Source organism: Oculina patagonica, chromosome 9, assembly GCF_052425735.1.
Source record: "Oculina patagonica isolate OP01 chromosome 9, crgOcupat, whole genome shotgun sequence".
NCBI lineage: Eukaryota > Metazoa > Cnidaria > Anthozoa > Scleractinia > Oculinidae > Oculina > Oculina patagonica.
In genome coordinates, this window is record NC_135766.1 from 18,052,450 (window position 1) to 18,071,054 (window position 18,605).

General features: G+C 41.2%; 1 protein-coding gene across 1 annotated transcript; it reads left to right on the forward strand.

Moving 5' to 3' along the window:
• Positions 1 to 1,711: 1,711 nt before the first annotated feature.
• Positions 1,712 to 17,944, forward strand: LOC144666401 (epidermal retinol dehydrogenase 2-like). Its single transcript, XM_078527832.1, has 6 exons — positions 1,712 to 1,919; positions 3,402 to 3,485; positions 7,097 to 7,335; positions 8,325 to 8,569; positions 15,543 to 15,668; positions 16,838 to 17,944. The coding sequence occupies exons 1-6, from the start codon at positions 1,793 to 1,795 to the stop codon at positions 16,929 to 16,931; spliced, it is 915 nt and encodes a 304-aa protein (XP_078383958.1). The 5' UTR covers positions 1,712 to 1,792; the 3' UTR covers positions 16,932 to 17,944.
• The last annotated feature ends 661 nt before the right edge of the window (positions 17,945 to 18,605 follow it).

An 18,605-nucleotide genomic window follows, 5' to 3' on the forward strand; every position in this document is an offset into this window, starting at 1 on the left:
AAAAAGTCACTTTTCTTTGCTTTATGCTCTTCATCTATGATATACTTAAACAATATGGTACCGATTTCTCTACTGATCTACAAACTATGATTGATACAAAAGGAGATAGATTAAAAACTAAACAGTGTCAATCCAAAATAATCGAAAACTTTAAAACTGGCTTAGAAATGCATCAACATGAATTGATTAGATGTAACAAAAAACTGAAATTTTACTCTACTTTCAAAACAGATGTTACTCCCTCTAACTCACTAGAACTAATTACAAATCTTAAACATCGACGGGCAGTAGCAAAACTTAGAGTAGGCAACCATAACCTACGAATTGAAACTGGTAGACATTCTTATCCTAAACTTCCTGAGCATCTGAGAATCTGTCAAAACTGCAATTCAAATGAAATTGAAAACGAAGAACATTTTGTACTTAATTGTAGTAGATATGATACAATTAGAAAATCTCTAATAGACTACATTGTTAGTAATTATTCTGATTTTAGTTCTTTAGATGCCAATCAAAAAATTATATTTCTCTTTAATAATATAGATGCCTTTCTCTGCAAAAAATTAGGTTACTTCATTCATGAAGCTTTTGCACTAAGAAATGAATCGACAATCGCAACAATTGTCAATTAGTTGATCCTATTACTTGCCCTTACATATCTTTAGATGTAATTCGTATTATTATTATTATCATTATTTTCCTATACTTTTGCAATACCATTTGTAATTGGGAATGCAAATAAAGTGTTGTTGTTGTTGTTGTTGGCATTAAAAACGCTTACCATACTTCTTCAATTATGGAAACGGGTTCGCACGTGGTGTTTTGCTACTGCAGTTGAGCGTGACCGTCTCGTCGAGGGTATGACAGTTAATTTGGCGTTACACAACTCGTGACGATTCTCAAATAAGACCAATAAACGCCACAGGGCCTTAGCTAGCAAGAGGCAAGACAAGGCACTTGCTCGTCTTGATTTTAACCCAAAATTAAAAATAAAATACGTTTAGTTAAAAATATAATCCCTAGTTGAACAAGATTGTGTTTTTTTTAAGACATACCTAATGAAAAGTTTCAAAGCTCATAGTTCTCCAAATTTTCTGATGGAATGCCCCAAGAACCTCCTTGTAAGAACTTGCCTCGTCTATGTCAACGCCCCCTGACGTTTATTCGAGGTATCAAGTGTTTCGATTCCGAGCAAACTAATATCCGATTGGACGATGGGATGGCCTTAATTAGTACCAAATTAATTCTCCATGGGGAGGTGTTAGTGTTAAAAAATTTTGTATCAAGGCACAGTCTTGACCGAAGCGTTTATATTAAAGAAAATTTTACTTTACTATTTGAGCCCCAACAATATACGTTCCCAAAAAACGCAAAACAAAGACTACTGATCATTTCCCAACTTCCACACCCCCAAAACAATACGCATGCTTGATTACTTACATTAGCGGGGGAGGGTGGGAAGGATAAATGTCTTGATCTAGTTTTCTTGGAAAAATTGCGAACAGTCCCAAACATTTTTATTATTTCAACGGATGTTGTGGTGCAGAGTTTTCCAAAGGGGGGAGGGGGAGGAGTAAAGTAGGGAAAAAAGAAAATTAAAAAAGATCACTCTCGGCAATAGCTCACACCCCTCCTCGTTCCCTCTCCCCACCCTCCTTCCCCGCAAACCTTAGCGCCTTCGTGCCTGGGAAAGTTCACGTGACATGGTGCAGTGAGTTTGGTGTTCAGCCGGCCGGGTGTTTATATCAAAGCTTGTTTGAGATTGCGTTTCTTTCTACTCTGCGGTTCAATAATGTGGCTGATTTTCGAAATTTTTGTGGTGCTGTTTAAGATGAACTTGTGCTGGATAGAAGCAGTGTTTCGAGCAATTGTTCCTCCACCTAAGAAGGACATCGAAGGACAGACCGTGTTGATCACAGGTAAAGCGAGTGCTAGCTTGTTTTCCCTGCAGCAAGCTCCTGCCGAGAGGCAATGTGAGCAGTCACGAAACAACTGAATGGCTTTTGCTCATAACTTATTTGTAAGTTACCCCTAGCTGTAGCTTGTCTTTACCTTTAGAAATGCATGTAACAAATCAAGAGAAGGATTTACATGTATTAGTATAGCTATAGTGCGAGCGGTTTAAAACCGAAGCACACAACCACGATAGATCATTTCCAAAAGCGCTGCTGCCGTTTTTGCCCTGAATTAATCCTTAATTTCTGTAGAACATCTGCAATTTAAAAAAACAAATGGCAATTAAGACAAGGAAGTGTAAGACTGTGAATTTATCAGGGGCGGATCCAGGATTTCAAAAAGGGATGGGGGGGGGGGGGGGTGGATGGCAGACCATTAGGGCCTAACCCTAACCCTATTACCCTAACCCTAACCCTAAGTGGCGGCAGCCGGCGAAACGTGGCGTAACAACAACCAGACATGAGCGAGAGCTAATTTTTCTTTCTTTATTTATTTTCTATTTCAAATAAGTGACTTTTGGAATTTTTTTTTACTGAAAAATGGGGGGTGGATATCCACCTTATCCACCCCCCTGTATCCGCCCCTGTTTATATTGAGCTGTATATACGTAGCTGATCGTTGCGAGCGTAGGAAAATATATTGAATGTCCCAACCTCCTCCCGGGTCAAAGTCGAGTAATTAATTAATGACATCAAAACAATACCCCAGTGATAACTGATCAAACTTGGCACAAAGTAGCTCTTTATTGCAGTTTAAGGCAAAACTGTGCATATGCAACAATTAACTGCTCTTTCCTAAAATACTGTCTCTGTGCACTCTCTTCCGTGTACTCTCTCAAAATACATGTTTTCACCTACGCCCCCAAAGGAGACTTTGCTTCCATGTACAACTGAGCCAGTAGCCATTGCCAAACATAACAAGGGGTGGTGAATGGTCCTGGGGGGAGGGGTGGGGCACTTCCTATAAATGGGCTAATGGGGATGTGCCACTGGATGGGATCGCATTTTCACGACTGCACTGACTAAAATGGGGTCGCCTTTTCAAGAATTTTTTATAGGGTGACTAGAATGGGGTCACAATGTGTGTTTTGCAAAATTTTAGCCAAATTTCAGGGTCTCGTCACCTCGAATTTTTCTTTGACATCTTCTCGGAGTCTTGATTTCTTTTGCAAGGCTAAAAAGGTCTCGTGCTAGCAGAAAAGATATCAGTCTCGCCGTCTCGCAAAGTCTTGCATTTACCATTTGACACCCCTATAACAAAATGTTGCCAAAGTTTTCTCATTTTCTCCTGGTCCCTGCCACCTTAGGATTCCCACTTCCCACCCTCCCTTCTCTCACTTCCTGCCCCTTTTTTCCTGGGCTCCCACCTCCCCGTCCCCCTCCACTACTTTAAAGTCATGTAATAAAATAATTAATATATAATGTTATTGTTTGTTAACCTTCAAGGTGCTGGTGGTGGGATTGGTAGACTGTTGGCTCTTGAATTTGCTGCTCATGGTGCTAAGCTTGTCTTGTGGGACATTAACAAAGGTAATTAAAAAAAACTTCATGGTAAAAACGAAAACCTTACAAGTTGTGTAGTCTGAAATTATGAATTCCATCACACCAGAACAATAGCTAAACAAGCACTTCTTAGTGTCAGCAATGAGGCCTTCCAAGTGGGTTTCTGATGTGGCTTTTTCGCTCATCTCCAACCTACCTGTCGCTGTCGCAAATACACACCCTTACAGTGCTACATGTAGTTTCTGTTGGCCGTTGCTGCTCTGAAACAAGATTGTCCCTACATTTTTTGCTATTGTTTGGTTCCAGAAAATATCCATACTCCCCCCACAGAAGGGATTGGAAATTCCAGGGAGGAGGGGGGTCCTAAAGACCCAAAAATTTAAAGCAATGTATAAAGCTTAATTGGAATTTCCGGTAGGGATGGGGGGGGGGGGTCATAGGACAAATCCCTTCCGTGGGGGGTATGGATATTTTCTGGAACCACACATTCTAGAGCAATACATTGTATAAAATAAATATGCACCCATCTCAAGCATATTATTTTATGTTTTTTGTGGTTCCAGAAAATAATCATACCCATTCCAGGGATGGTGGTTGGATATTCGGGGAAGGGGGGGGGAGGTTGCTTAAAAGCCAAAGATTTTAAAAGAGGTGGTGGGGTCAAACTGAAAAGAAAAAACCTCTATTTGAGCGAATAATATACATATTTCTAGAAAGATGCCAGAATTAACTTAAAGTTTATTATCAGTTTATACTTAATTTTATAACTCATGAATGCTGTACACTCAATATATGTCTTTTGACATGTCCACAGGGCAAGTCAAAATACGAAATTGAGGGGACCAGGATCCATTGAAGATAAAACTATTATACATGTAGCTTAACCAACTTTCCTTCTAAAAACCGAAGGCTAGCCTTTGATCAAGTCAATCTAAAAACCTTGATCACTACTTTTACAGAGTGTGGACTCATTGAGTAAATTATGTTATACATAAACAACAAAGCAAACTTTTTTTTTTTTTTTTTTTAATTGCAAAACACAGAAAAAAAAACAACTTACAGTTCACTTACTTACATTGCTTACGGGACAATTACCTACATCACTTACTGGATAATTACTTACAATACAATTACTTACATTACTTACACTACATTAAGTTACATTGTATTACTTAACTAATTAATTAATTAAAGAGACTACTTACATACAATACACGTTACTTACAATACTAACAAAGTGCAACACTTATTAAGGTTGACCAACAAATACAATTATTTCCGTACAGTGTTAGCCTTAGGGTTTTCTTCATTTTTTTTTAACAGTTGCTTGTTGCTAAATACGTTTAATTATAATTATCACCCACTTAGATTTCTAACGATTATCATTTGACGCTGCTCCAGTTTTGAGGCTGTTGTAACATGCCAGAAAGACAGAGAAATGTTTCATTTCAGGGGACAAGTTGCGTGTCCTACAGGACCATATATAATATCTCGCCACAAAGCAAACTTTGAGGAATATATAATTTGAGATGTATGTGTTGTAGTTTGAAATGATTTTCAGGTCAAAGTGATTTAAAACTACCGGTAGTTTACTTTGTATTATGGCAATAAATCTGGATTTTCAATATAAAAATTAGCGAAAGTTATATACAACGTTTCGACATCATCAGATGTCATTGTCAAGTGAAATGTTTGGTGTCAGTTCTTGCATATAAATATACTTGTAATGACATCGACGATGTTTCAAGAAACGCCGTATATTATTTTCGCTTAGTTTTCTTTTTGTTGTAAAGATGAGATCTTTACAATTGTATTGAAACCTTACTTTTGGGAATTATAAAAAGTGTTGGAGTAATAGTTATGTAATATTTTGTAAAACCCAAATATTGGTTGAAAATGAAAATTCGCGTTTTCTACCTTCGCTAATTTTTTCATTTCGAGATAAAACGGTGAATGCATTGATGTTTATATTTTTCCTCGGAGCAATTCTTGGTGCCTCTTCTTCGCCGATTCTTTGAAAACATTGCTTTTGAATGGACCATAACACAGTGGTTTTTCGCTGATGCAAGTACTTTCGCCGAGTTGTGTTCTTTTAAAATTGTATCAAGTTGTACACAATTTTCGGAAAGTCCCACTTTTTGGGAATAAATCATGCCGTATAAAATGTATAAAAATAACAAAGTAACATTTACAGTTCTATAGATCCAAATTTCACGTAAGGAGTTTACAAAGACTATAAACAGAAGTCTATTATAATCTTAGGTAAATTTAGTGAGCTCGCTAAAAAAAGAATTGAAATTGAAACGTGGTATATTATTTTCGCTTATTTTTATATTGAAAATCTTTTCACAAGCTTTACTTAATTAATATGGAGCAAAGAGAAATACAAATCAAACTAGTTTAAAATCATTTTGACCAAAAATTTATTTTAAACTACAACATATGTATCAATCACAATAATTTCTTCAAACCAGAGTATGCTTCTGACTTGCTTCAGGAGTGTAAAATTAATGTCTGGACATCTGGCATTAAGTATAAGGCCAAAAGTGAATAAATAGGTACCCGATGAGCAGAAAACTTAAAATTTTCCTGGTCAAACCCTGTACTAGAAAACTCAAAATTCACTCACCCAAACCTGGAACCAAATACCGTAAAGTTCCGTGTATAAGCCGCACCCGTAGATAAGCCGCACCCCCGATTTGGAAGCTCAAATTTTGGAAAAAAATATACAGACCATAAAGTTTGAAGTTCAAGTGAAGTTCTATTGGTAAACAATCAAGGGCAAACAAGCACAGTTTCGAGACACTGACACGGTGGTTGTTGCAATGTTTAATATAAATTAAGACTTACGAAAGCTAAATTTCACTTGTCATACCTCCTTTTTAGTTTGAGTTCACAATATCTTAAACTTGGATGCTCTCTTGATATCATTTTTTCGAGATTATCACTTTTAAACACTCCTGAAACACTTGTAATTCGTTCGAATCGTTCGCGAATGATGAATGCTTAGTAGCCAAGCTCTAAATTGTAGAGAGGAGTCTGGGCATTAAAAACAAACATGGCGGCATTTACTTCGGAAGAAACCACGTTTTTATTTCAAGATTCTTGGAAACTGCTACCCGCAACAGGATTAAAACTTCATGCAGAATAAGGGTTTGTTAATCCAGCAGATGTATTTGCTGTGAAGGTCAATAAAAAACCGAAGCGGTCAGCAATTTGCCTTGTGAGTATTTGCGTTTATCTTGGTGCCTTCTCGCACGCGGCGGAAAGACATGATTCGAAGTGACTGGCACGCTTCACTGCAAACAGCTTTGCAGAGGAACTAAAAGGTAGTGAACAACAACAAAGTTTTCATGACGTCTTGAGAAGTTTTTTTATGAATATTAATTAGGCCTTTGAGAACTACAACCAGAGATGTTTCCGTAGATAAGCCGCACCCCCGATTTTTGACTTGAATTTAGAGGAAAAAGGTGCGGCTTATACACGGAACTTTACGGTAACAAATGAATAATTTTGGCAAGAATGACAAGTGAATGAAGTTTACGAACTGTATTAATTTATTTTTTTGTGTGTGTTGATTCTACTCTGCAAAGTGGAGTGGAATAATACATTTAACTTCCCTTTCTTCCTATACACAGATTCAAATGAAGAGACAGCTGCTCAAGTTCGTGCCCTTGGTAAAGTGGCTCATGCCTTTGTTTGTGACTGCAGTAGCAGGGAGGATGTCTATCGAGTTGCTGCAAAGGTGCAGCGTGAAGTTGGTGAGGTGGACATATTGGTAAACAATGCTGGAATCTTGAGTGGGAAGAAATTGATGAATTTAAAAGATGTTGAGATTGAAAGAACTATGAGAATCAACACTTTGGCACACTTTTGGGTGAGTCTTACATAATACATATGCCAACTCTTCTGGATATTCTGAGAGTCTCCTGTATACAGACCAAATCTCTAGGTCTCCTCGACAAGTTATCCACTCTCCCAGATATGAGGGAAAGTGGTCGATTTAATTTTGGGTTGTTTAAGATGGTTTTGTGATTGAATTGGCAGAGCTTTTTTGCCCACTATTTTTTTGGAGGCAACAAAAAGTACTTGACTGTATACTGTCTTATCACAAAATTGATGGCCTAGTATCCAATTTTCGCTTTTTAGGTCTGCTTATGCATGTACATACATGTACTGTTAAGGGGTATAAATGTCTTTGGTTTGGTTTTTTTTGTATAAGGAGGCCCGATGTTATATAATGCAGAATTAAGAGGGGTGAATAGGAGTATGCAAATCCACCGACCCATACTATTTTTCGGCCAAATCCATAAATCTGCCACTATATTTTTGTTCAAATCTGAATCCACATTTCTTGAAAACTTTGTGTGGTATATTAGTTTCACTGCAAGGGATGTAGATAATATTATTGGTTTTTGTGCTAATTTTTTTAAGAAGTTTCGTTTCAGTGCTTGTTTTTGTGACAATTCCTCCAACATGCTCTCAAACATGGACCAAAGTGATCCGAACTTCATTTAGTATCCATGATCTGAACTTCCTGAAGAGAGCGGAATCTGGGCCAAAATTCTCAGCTAATCTGCAATCCACTTTATTTTCGAATCTGCAAATCCATCGATCCACGAACCTATTCACCCCCCTCAGAATTACTTTTCACTTGTGTCAGTCAGTTTTGATTGACAAGTGTTGTCAGTCATCCAGTCACACAATACACCAGACTGGGTAGTATTTTAAATAGTTTTTAACATAATGATTGTTTTAAGAAAATAGGGCCAAGCTTTAAATTGACAGCTTGATCTATTAAAAAAAGTGTGTAAAATTTATTAAAAATATTGATTTAGTCTTTTTTTAATTTTTATTGCATCACAGACTGTAAGGTCATTTCTTCCAAACATGCTGGAGAAAGACAAAGGTCACATTGTCAACATAACATCCATTGCAGGCAGTTTTGGTTCATCCAACCTTACTGACTACTGTGCATCTAAATTTGGTGCTACTGGGTTCAGTCACTCTTTAGCATTGGAGCTCTACGACATGGGAAAAACTGGGATTAAAGTGACTTGTGTTCAGCCATACACGACAAACACTGGACTTGTGTGGCATCCAAAGGCTCGGTAAGAGCTCTGATATGACATCAGCAGTGTGTGGTTCCAGAAAATATCTATGTGCACCTACATTGTTAAGGTTTTTATTGGTTGTAATCCTCCTGAATAAGATGTTACAAGGTTCCAAGGCTCTAGGTAATCTTCAAACTATCCGTACTCGTAAAAAATGACTTCTTCTCTCCAAGGCTTAAACTCGATTCTGGTATGTGAAAACTATAAGCTTGTCAATAAACGCGCCCTTTCGATAAGATAAAGAGTATTTCGTTTCACGCTAGCTTCTAATTAAAACAACACATATGTTCGCAGTGTTCAGTTCTTATCTCATAAGGTTCCGTTCTTAGGTTCTTAGGTTCGCAAGGTTCAAGGTTCAATTCTTAGATTCTTAAATGTTCAGTTTCGTTTCTTCACACTCCCCCCTTGACCAACAGCTCATTGTTGGTCAATGAGTCTCCTGATTCTGTCTGCATTAGCTGCTGCTGCTCGTCTCGGTGGTCTGGATCGCTCAACAGGTTGGTCGGGTTGCTGAACAATTTTAGTTTGTTCGTTCTCAGGCAGGTTTCCGGTATTAACTTCCAGTGGGAAGAGCTTCTGCACTGGTCTCTGCAACTTTGAAGGCTTTCCTTTCTTGGTTACGACTCGTAACACAGCCCCACGTTTGTAACCATCTCTGCTTTCGATCAGCTCGGTGATCTCTCCCAATCTCCACTTACTTCTCGCTTGGTTCTCATCGTGGATCAGAACAACGTCTCCAACCTTTGCTTCCTTGTTCTGAGCTCCTTTGGTTCCACAATGATGAAACTCTCTCAGTCCTACAAGGTACTCGTTTGACCATCGTTTCCAGAAGTGTTCTAGCAGTCTGTTGAGGTATCGCGCTCTCTTTTCCAGCTTCGAGGCGGTCTCTTCATCGTCATCGCTTAACTCAGTGGTATCTGGCAATGTCGAAAGTCGTCTTCCAATGATTAGATGTGATGGCGTTAGGGGTTCTTCTGTGGTATCTGAGTATACATATGTGAGGGGACGTGAATTTAGTACCCCCTCCACTTCTATCAGGACTGTTTCCAGTTCTTCGTAGGAAAGCTGCGCCTTTCCAAGAACCTTTCGAAGGCTTCTTTTCACCAGTTGTACCATGCGCTCATAGTAACCACCCCACCATGGAGCTTTCTCTAGGATAAACTTCCAAGTGATTCCCTGGTTAGCGGCGAAATCTTGGGTTCTCTTGTTTTTAAGCAGCCGCGCCAACTCCTTGTTGGCTCGCTTGAAGGTCTTCGCATTATCAGTCGTTATGGATACTGGTGTCCCACATCGGCCGGTAAACCGCTTTAGGCTTCTGATAAATGCTTGTGTCGACAGATCTGGTGTTAGTTCTAGGTGTACGGCTCTCGATGTTGCGCATGTAAACAGGCAGATGTACGACTTTTTCATTCCACTGGTGCCTTTAATGTAAACAGGGCCGGCGAAATCAATTCCAACATGGCTAAACGCCGGAGCTCCTGAGACCCTTGATTCTGGCAGGTCCGCAGTCGGCGGGGGACTATAGGCCAATCCTTCTTTCTTCTTACAGACTACACATTGGTGTAGAACCATTTTAACGTATTGTCTTCCCTTGGGAATCCAGAAGTTGCTCCTTACTTCCACCAGAGTTTCTTTCACTCCTCCATGATAAGTCTTCCTATGACAGGCCTCGACGATAAGTCTTGTCAGGTGATGTCGTCTTGGCAACAGGACGGGGTAACGCGTGGTGACATTCAATGGGGCGTTTCCAAGTCTGCCTTTGCACTTTAGAATTCCGTCTTCATCCTTGAACAGGCCGAGTTGTTGTTTCAAATTTGCAAAGTTCTTCTCTCTCTCTAAGGTCTTCTGAACTTCAAGGATCCAAAGCGTTTTTGCCTCACTGATTTCTTCAGCTGTCAGGGTGATCTGTTTACTTGATGATCCTCTTTTCCCGTTCTTTGCCGACTTCAGATTTCTAATAAACTTCAGGCTAAGAGCTGTTACTCGGAATAACTTCGTGCTATCGCTGAATCGTTCACAGTCGATGGCTTCACTCAGATTTACGGGCTTGTCAGGCTCTCCTGTCTGGCTAATCATGATGGTCACGTTCTCTGGGTCTCGTTCCTTGGCTTTGAATTCTTTCCTGCCTTCTTCTGTCAGATCTTCTTCCTTTGAAACTTCAGAGTTGGGGTAGTTCTTCGGTGAGCCCTTTAACCAAACGGGACCTTCCCACCACAGGCTATCATCTACGAGCTCAGAGGCGAGACACCCTCTAGAGCCAACATCAGCAGGATTCTCAATTCCGGGACAGTGGCGCCAGCTCTTCACATCAGTCAACTTGTGGATTTCCTCTATTCTGTTCTGTACGAACTGCTTGAATTCCTTGTTAGACTGGATCCAGTAGAACACTGTGATGCTGTCAGTCCAGCAGAAGACTTCCTTTATGCTCAACAGCTTTTCCAAGGCTTCTTGTACTGAAGAGATTAAACGTGCTAGGATTAGCGCGGCAAGCAGCTCGAGTCTAGGTATACTCATAGGCGAAGATGGTGTTACTCTGCTCTTGGATGCTACGAGGCTTGTTCTGTAGCCATCTTCAGTTTCAATGCACAGATAGACAACTGCGCAGTACGCTCCCTTCGATGCATCTCCAAAACCATGTAGAGTTGCTGATTTCACCTTCTTTTCTTCTCCCGGAAAGTAATAACGGTTCACGCTCATTTCACCAACCTTTTCCAGGTCAGTCAGCCACTTTTGTAGACGGTTCTTTCCAGTTTGAGGGATAAGGCCATCCCATTCACACTTGTTTAAGCAAAGTTCTTGCAACAGCATCCTTAGCACCACCATCACTGGTGAGATCAGTCCAAGGGGATCAAAAAGTTTGGCTGCAATTCGAAGAACGTTTCGCTTCGTAGGTTCCAGGTTCTTGGCGAATTCGCCGATCTTATTCAGCTTCATAATAATGGTGTCTTCTCCCAGGTTCCAATTAGTTCCGAGGACCTTGTGTTCCTTTGTGGGATCGATTTCTTCAAGCCCACCAACGGTGATCTTTGCGTAAGACTGTTCTTCGTCTTGAGGGCATTCTGGTTCCCCATGATGCTGCTTTCCCATTCGGTCACTTGAGATCTTCTCTATGACTGATTTTCGGTTTGATGCCCATTTACGTAGGTTGAACCGCCCGGCTGCGAAGCAAGAATTAGTCGTCTTGTAAAGGGAGTATGTTTCCTTGTCATCTTCACCGCCAGTTGTCAAATCATCCACGTACAGGCCTGATAGGATGTACTCAGCTAAGGCTGGGTCACTTTCATAGTATTCAGTAACGTGGTGTCGCAGCGTCGCGTTCAAGAGGAACGGAGAGCAGTTCATACCGAAGATAACTCGGCAGAAACGATAGATCTCGATGTTTGGGTCGTCCTTTCTGACGTCATCAATCCATAGGAATCGCATCAGATCTCTTTGTTGTTCATCTACTGCGATGTTAAGAAATGCTTTCTCGATATCGGCGACTAATCCCACTTTGTGAGCTCGGAAACGCATCAAGATATCTGCAATGCTCGGCGTCAGCGGCGGACCCGTGAAAGTGCAGTCGTTCAGTGAAGGGCAGTCTGGTTTTACTTTAGCACTTGCGTCGAACACCACCCTCAGTTTCGTCGTTAAGGCGTCGCTTCTAATGACAGCTTGATGGGGCAAATAGTGCGTGTGACCCAACGACTGTTCTTCTGTTTCTTCTACACGTTCAATAATTCCACTCTGCAGTTGATCTCGGAAGGTGCGGTCGTACTCCTTCATGACAGATGGCTCCTTTCTTAAACGTCGCACCACAGAGTTCAACCTTGCAAGGCTCAAATCGTAGTTATCTGGTAGCAGATCTCTGTTTTCTTTCAAGGGAAGTTTCACGCAATATCGGCCGCTTTCAAAAGAAATGTTTTCCAGAAACGTCTCATGAACCGTCGCCTTATCTCTAATGCCAATCGAATCCAGGTCCCATAATCGATGGAGAAGTGCGTCAGTGGAACATTCTTCTTTGGGTTGACAGGAAATCTTCAGCAGGTGTGCAGAAACGAGATTGGCGCTTGAAAGCTGCATGCTTTTCTTCTCGCTGGGAACTGGGCCCGATAGTACCCATCCAAGGGTGGTACAGCTTGCCACCGGTCCTTGGCCGTTCTCCCCCCGTCTCGTCCCTCCAGTGAAAAACGACCACATGAAATCGGCTCCAATTAAGATGTCAATAGGTAGATCTTCATTTCCATGGTTACAGTCGGCCAGTTCAATTTCTGCGAGATGTTTGAAGTGAATTTTAGCGGTGTTAATCTCTTGATTTCCGATCGGCGCACAAATAGTAGGCACAACAAAGGCTTCGATTTCTTGCGATGACCACTTGTTGACGTTTTTAATGACCACTCTAACCTTATCGTACTCAGTTGAATGGCCAGTGACGTCAGTTCCAAACGTTTTTATCAGGAGCGAATCTGTGCTAATTGTCGGCAGATTTAGTTGGTCACGTGCGCGCTGAGTAATGTAGCTCTTCTGGCTCCCAGAATCGAAAATCACTCTGGCTCTCATTCCATCCCCATTTGTTTCTCTATTTCCAATTAACGCTTGGGCAGTTTGAAGCAAGATTGAATCGTGTGACCCCACGTGGAATGTGCTTGTTTGCAATAGCTGATAAGATCCGGTGTTTTGAGGTGCTTCATCTCGCGTGGAAGCTATGGCATTTCCGTTTGTTTGGGTTTCTCTTTCGCAAAGGCTTACGTGATGCCTTGCAGAGCACTTGAAACATGTAATTTTCGATGGGCAATCTTTGGCAAGGTGGCCCTTTCTGAGGCAAATAAAGCATCGGCCTTGTTTCTTCAGGCATTCTCTCCTTGCAGCTCGGTTTGTCACGACGTGACAACTTGCTGTGGGATGTCCCTGTTTACAAAATGTACAAGTTGGTGTACTTGCCGGCTGTTTTTCTGCGAATAAGGCTGCTGCGCTTGGAAGGTCTGACTTCGGCGGTTTCGCATTCCTTCGATTTTCTGGACTGTAAAATTCTTCCTTTGGGGTGAGGGCTTGAACTCCGCCACACCGTTCCCTGTTTTCAATTTCACTGCGTAGAATTTGTAAGATTGCACTAAGGTTCCATTCCCCGTCTTTCATTTCACGACCAACTAACAGGCGAATATCTTCGGGAATTTTCGTCATCAGCACTGGAACCAAAAAAACTTCCATAAGATTCGGTGGGCACTTTTAACGCTTGAAGGCCTCTTACGTGCGCTTCGATTTCGTCATAAGTCTGCCTTAACTTTCGAACATCTGCGGTGGATCCTAAGGAGGGCAGTTTTAGCAGTGCATCCATGTGACTACTAATGATAACTTGTTTGTTTCCAAACCGATTTGTTAGAAGCTCGATCGCTGATTTGTAGTTGTCGTCTGTTAAAGGTAGACCGGCGATTGTCGCTGCGGCAGATCCTTTTAGAAGGCTTTTCAAGTAATTGAACTTATCGATGTTGTGCAATTCTGGATTTTCGTGCACGGCGCTCCTAAAACTGTCCCAAAACGTTAACCACTGGCTTGGCTCTCCAGAGAAATATTTGAGACTCAGGCGGGGCAGTTTAGCGTGCTTGTTTGCGCCGCCAGCGCTTCCCATCGTTGAACTTTGGGTGTGTGTTCCACTTTTACTTTCATGGAGCGACAACACGGTTTCGATCTTCACGATAAGTTCTAAAACTCTCTCGCTGAACCTACCCGCGTCGTTTATTTCTTCCTCTATTTCCTCGTCCTTCTCTAAGGCATCTAATACAGCCTCGTCAAGATTTCGGACGATGTCCAATCGATCACGCAGTGAAATCTTAATCTGCTTGAGTTTGCTTTCATTCGCAGGATCGAAATCGTTGATGATTTTCTCTGCATCGCCCATCAACTTTCCCGCGTAGAGGCGATGCCCTTGCCGCTTCTGTTTCTTTTTTGAGGCCATTTCCAAATCCGGCTCGTCAATGGACCATGTTAAGGTTTTTATTGGTTGTAATCCTCCTGAATAAGATGTTACAAGGTTCCAAGGCTCTAGGTAATCTTCAAACTATCCGTACTCGTAAAAAATGACTTCTTCTCTCCAAGGCTTAAACTCGATTCTGGTATGTGAAAACTATAAGCTTGTCAATAAACGCGCCCTTTCGATAAGATAAAGAGTATTTCGTTTCACGCTAGCTTCTAATTAAAACAACACATATGTTCGCAGTGTTCAGTTCTTATCTCATAAGGTTCCGTTCTTAGGTTCTTAGGTTCGCAAGGTTCAAGGTTCAATTCTTAGATTCTTAAATGTTCAGTTTCGTTTCTTCACATACATAAATACACGCAGTGGTTTCTTATCGTACCTCTCATATTGTGTGTCACGAAAAGTGTTCTAATTTCTAGTGCTTCATGTAGTGTACATGAAAGCCACTCGACATTGAAATGAATGTTTAAACACGTGTTTGATAGCATTTTTAAATTATCACTGTTATACTATATGTATGTTTAACTTTATTCAAGTGCTGAAACTAATGTGTTGTAACTTGTTTGTTTAAAAAATGCTTGTTTGATTTTGTCTGGGCCAGCAATATTAGCATAAGGCAGGAACAAAATTGTAGCATGCTCTACTGAGACTCAGAAAAACTGTAGTAAGCAACCTTATTAAAGAACCGACTTAAGTTCATTTCCATTTTCCATTTTTGGGAGTATATCTCCCCCCCCCCCCCCCCCCCCCCACACACACACACACACACACACACACACACAAACACCACACACAAACACCACACCACCACTTTTATTGCAAATGATTGACATGCAGGCTGTGAATGTTGCAGAGTTGTCAAAATAAGCCTGCAACCGGCGCATTTCACCGGCTATTCCAAACTCTACGCCGGCTACTCTGAATATTAGTAGGTCAGGTCTGAGTGTTTTGTGGCCGCCTACTTTTTGAATGGAACCTGCTACTCAAAAACCCACTGACAACCCTGATGTTGTGTTGTAGGTTCCCATCCTTGTATCCCGTTCTGGAACCAGAGTATGTAGCTAAAGTGACAGTAGCTGGAACGCTCAGAGATCAGCCAATTATCCTTATTCCACAAGGTCTTGTACTGAACTTTATCCTGAATGCGTGAGTTGGAGAATTTTGTATTTTTTAAATACGGTCGAATTTATGCTAACTATAGATAGCACCATATTTTTTTATTGTTATTATAATTAAGCAGCTTTAGAGCGGTTTTCACTTGAGTGTCAAAAATAATGCCCATTTGCATTTTATCCAAAAATCAGGCCAAAACAGTGCAAAAACTTCTCCACACACGCACTCACTGAAGTCGCCCTAGAATCCTTTGCGACCCCTCCGAGGGGGAAGAGACTAAGTTAACCAATCCAATATGGCGGACAGAAATGGAGTAGCTGTGTTGCGTAAATCTTCGGTCGATTTTGGCAGCGCAGAAGCTATTTTAGGTACAGGAGTTTACCTTCCCAGGTCGCGAGAAAAAAAGAAAAAAAGTTAGTGTTACCGTATACCGAACTACCGACACCTACCGCCACCGCCGCGCGCCGGCCGACAGGCCGCCAAGCCAAACTGTCGGAGGTGTCGGCCGAGAGCGCAGCCGGCCGACAACGGCCAACAGGGAGAGCGACCGGCCGAGCGGCGGGCGACGACCAACAGTGACGAGCGAGCGGGAGTGTTCTTCACAATTACCATTTGGTTTGGCATTACGACGCTTATTGATTAGTTTAAAAATCTTACTAAAATGTAAATAAAATAGTAAAACTACAGGTAGCTTAACATGATTTGGTATAGGGTAAGGTCACGGGTCCCTCACCTATGATGCAACCTGGTCTGTTTATGTTACACTGGAACTGATTGAAAATTTCGGCAGATTCTTCAACACAATGTAACCAGATCTCTTATCATAGCATGCTGTTTGCATTAATCAATTCTTTCCATGCTTATCATAACTATAACCAAATTCTTGTTTCTGATTGGATCTAATAGTACGCCCTATCATTTACCAAGGCAGCTCAGAAGAGGCCATAATTTTTTTTTTGTAAGGGGTGTTGAATGGTTAATGTGAGACCTTTGTAGCGTTGCAAAGGAAATTGAGACTCCGAGAAGGCGTCAAAGAAAAATTCGAGACGACAAGACCCCTAAAATTTGGCTAAAAATTATTTTGCGAGACACGCACTTTTTGAAGGACCATTCATCACCTCTTCTGTAGAAGAGAGAGAGTTTGCGATGTGTTTATTCATGTGGTTATAATTTTGACCACATTTTTATGGGTTATTTTTTAGGTTCCTACCAATGAAAGCAGCACTCGTTCTATTAGACTTCCTCCAAGTTGGAGTCGGTGAACATGCCCCCGGAGATGAGAAGAAGTCTGATTAGAGTACATCAGAAGCTAGAAGCATACGGATGAAGTTGAAAACTTTCGAAAAATTTAGACTACGAGCAATCCCCATTTTTTCGCAGAATCCGTCGAGCGTGAAGCGAAAAAATAATTTTCCGCGCGGGGGGGGGGAGGTGGCAGGGCGAGGCGACAAGGAAAAAAATAGGGACTACCCGCAAAGCCACAGCATTTGACCTTTCACGGCCGAGTGATTTTTGACTTTGATTTCAAATCTAATTTGCCGTGTCCAATAATATATCTGTATTTTGACGTACTGTCAATTGACACCCCCGCACTTAGTTGGGTTTGTCACATACGCATTTTTTCGCTTCTCGCCGTGCCCCACCTCCTCCCCCCAATTTTCGCTTGATGCTCGACAGACTCTGCGAAAAAATAGGGACTGCTCGTAGTCTAGAAAAATTAGTCATCATAATTTTATAGTTAGTTGGAGAAATATCAACAAATAGTTATGACAACCTGTGAGTGCTGTGACCTTGTTCACAACAAAGAAGCTTCAACAATGGCTTTTGGAAAAGTGTAAAGCAACCGGAGAACGATTTTTAAAGGTTCCGCATCTAATAAGAAAATAGGTAGTGGCCTTTGAAATTTAGCCAGAGAATACTATGTAGTAGAAGGAGAATTCTCCGATCTCCGATGCCTAATGAACACCCTGCAAAGTGAACTAATATTATAGTTATTCGCTGTCTTTCTCACAAAACATGAGAGTATTAGTATACAGTCAACTCTCTCTTAACGGACACCTCTATAAGACGGACACCTCTTTAGGACGGACACCTGGTTTTGGTCCCGTCCCCGCCCTGTAACTTAACTCTGTATAAGACAAACACCTCTTTAAAGCGGACAGCTGTAGCTGGTCCCGACGGTGTCCGTTTTAGAGAGAGTTTACTGTGTGCAGCTTTGGGGACGGTGGGGATATCTCATATGAAAGAGACGAGGATGTTTTCTTTTTTTCTGAAAAGTTGAATTAAACCCCTAAAGGGGACCAAGTTGGGCGTGGCTCAAGCTTTTTTGACCCCCAAAAAGACATCATTAATTTTTCATGCATGATCGGCCAAAATGCCAACACAGTTAAACAAGATCTTTATGGCTAAAAATAATTACTGACCCACCTAAAATCCTATTGTTCTCTCTCTCTGCAATGTATCGACGAATGCAGCCCTGAACCAAAACATCAGTGTGGAAGTGACTGAAATCGTCGATGTAATGCAGAGAGAGAAAAAAAAGGGTTTTAGGAGGGTCAAAATAATAATAACAGATAATTACCAGGGGCACCCAACGAGGAGATTCAGTCAAAAGTCTTGGGATACCGTTGTACTGTTTTCCCGTACCTTTCATGGCCTTTCAAAGGGTTATTTCTGAAAACTAACACAGTTAAATTTTTTCGGATTTTCTAGCTGAATATTTAAGTGGTAGAAACTTTTAGGGAACCAGATCTCATTACCCGAACTTGTGAGCTGTTGCCAGCTCTACTTACGGCCGCCTTGTTTAAAACCCCGTTTTAACTCCCATGCAAACTCTGTATTTTGACATTCTCGTAAGCGGACATTCCCGTAAGCGGCCGCGGACACTTTCAGAGATTACGAATTATACTTTTTCTACTTTTTCGGACAGAGTACCATATTATGGTACATACAGTACCATATTTCAGTGCT

Coding starts and splice junctions, on each gene's coding strand:
- LOC144666401 (XM_078527832.1), top strand. CDS start 1,793: ATGTGGCTGATTTTCGAAATTTTTGTGGTGCTGTTTAAGATGAACTTG. Junction 1,920..3,401: donor ACAGACCGTGTTGATCACAG/GTAAAGCGAGTG, acceptor TTAACCTTCAAG/GTGCTGGTGGTGGGATTGGT. Junction 7,336..8,324: donor ACACTTTGGCACACTTTTGG/GTGAGTCTTACA, acceptor ATTGCATCACAG/ACTGTAAGGTCATTTCTTCC.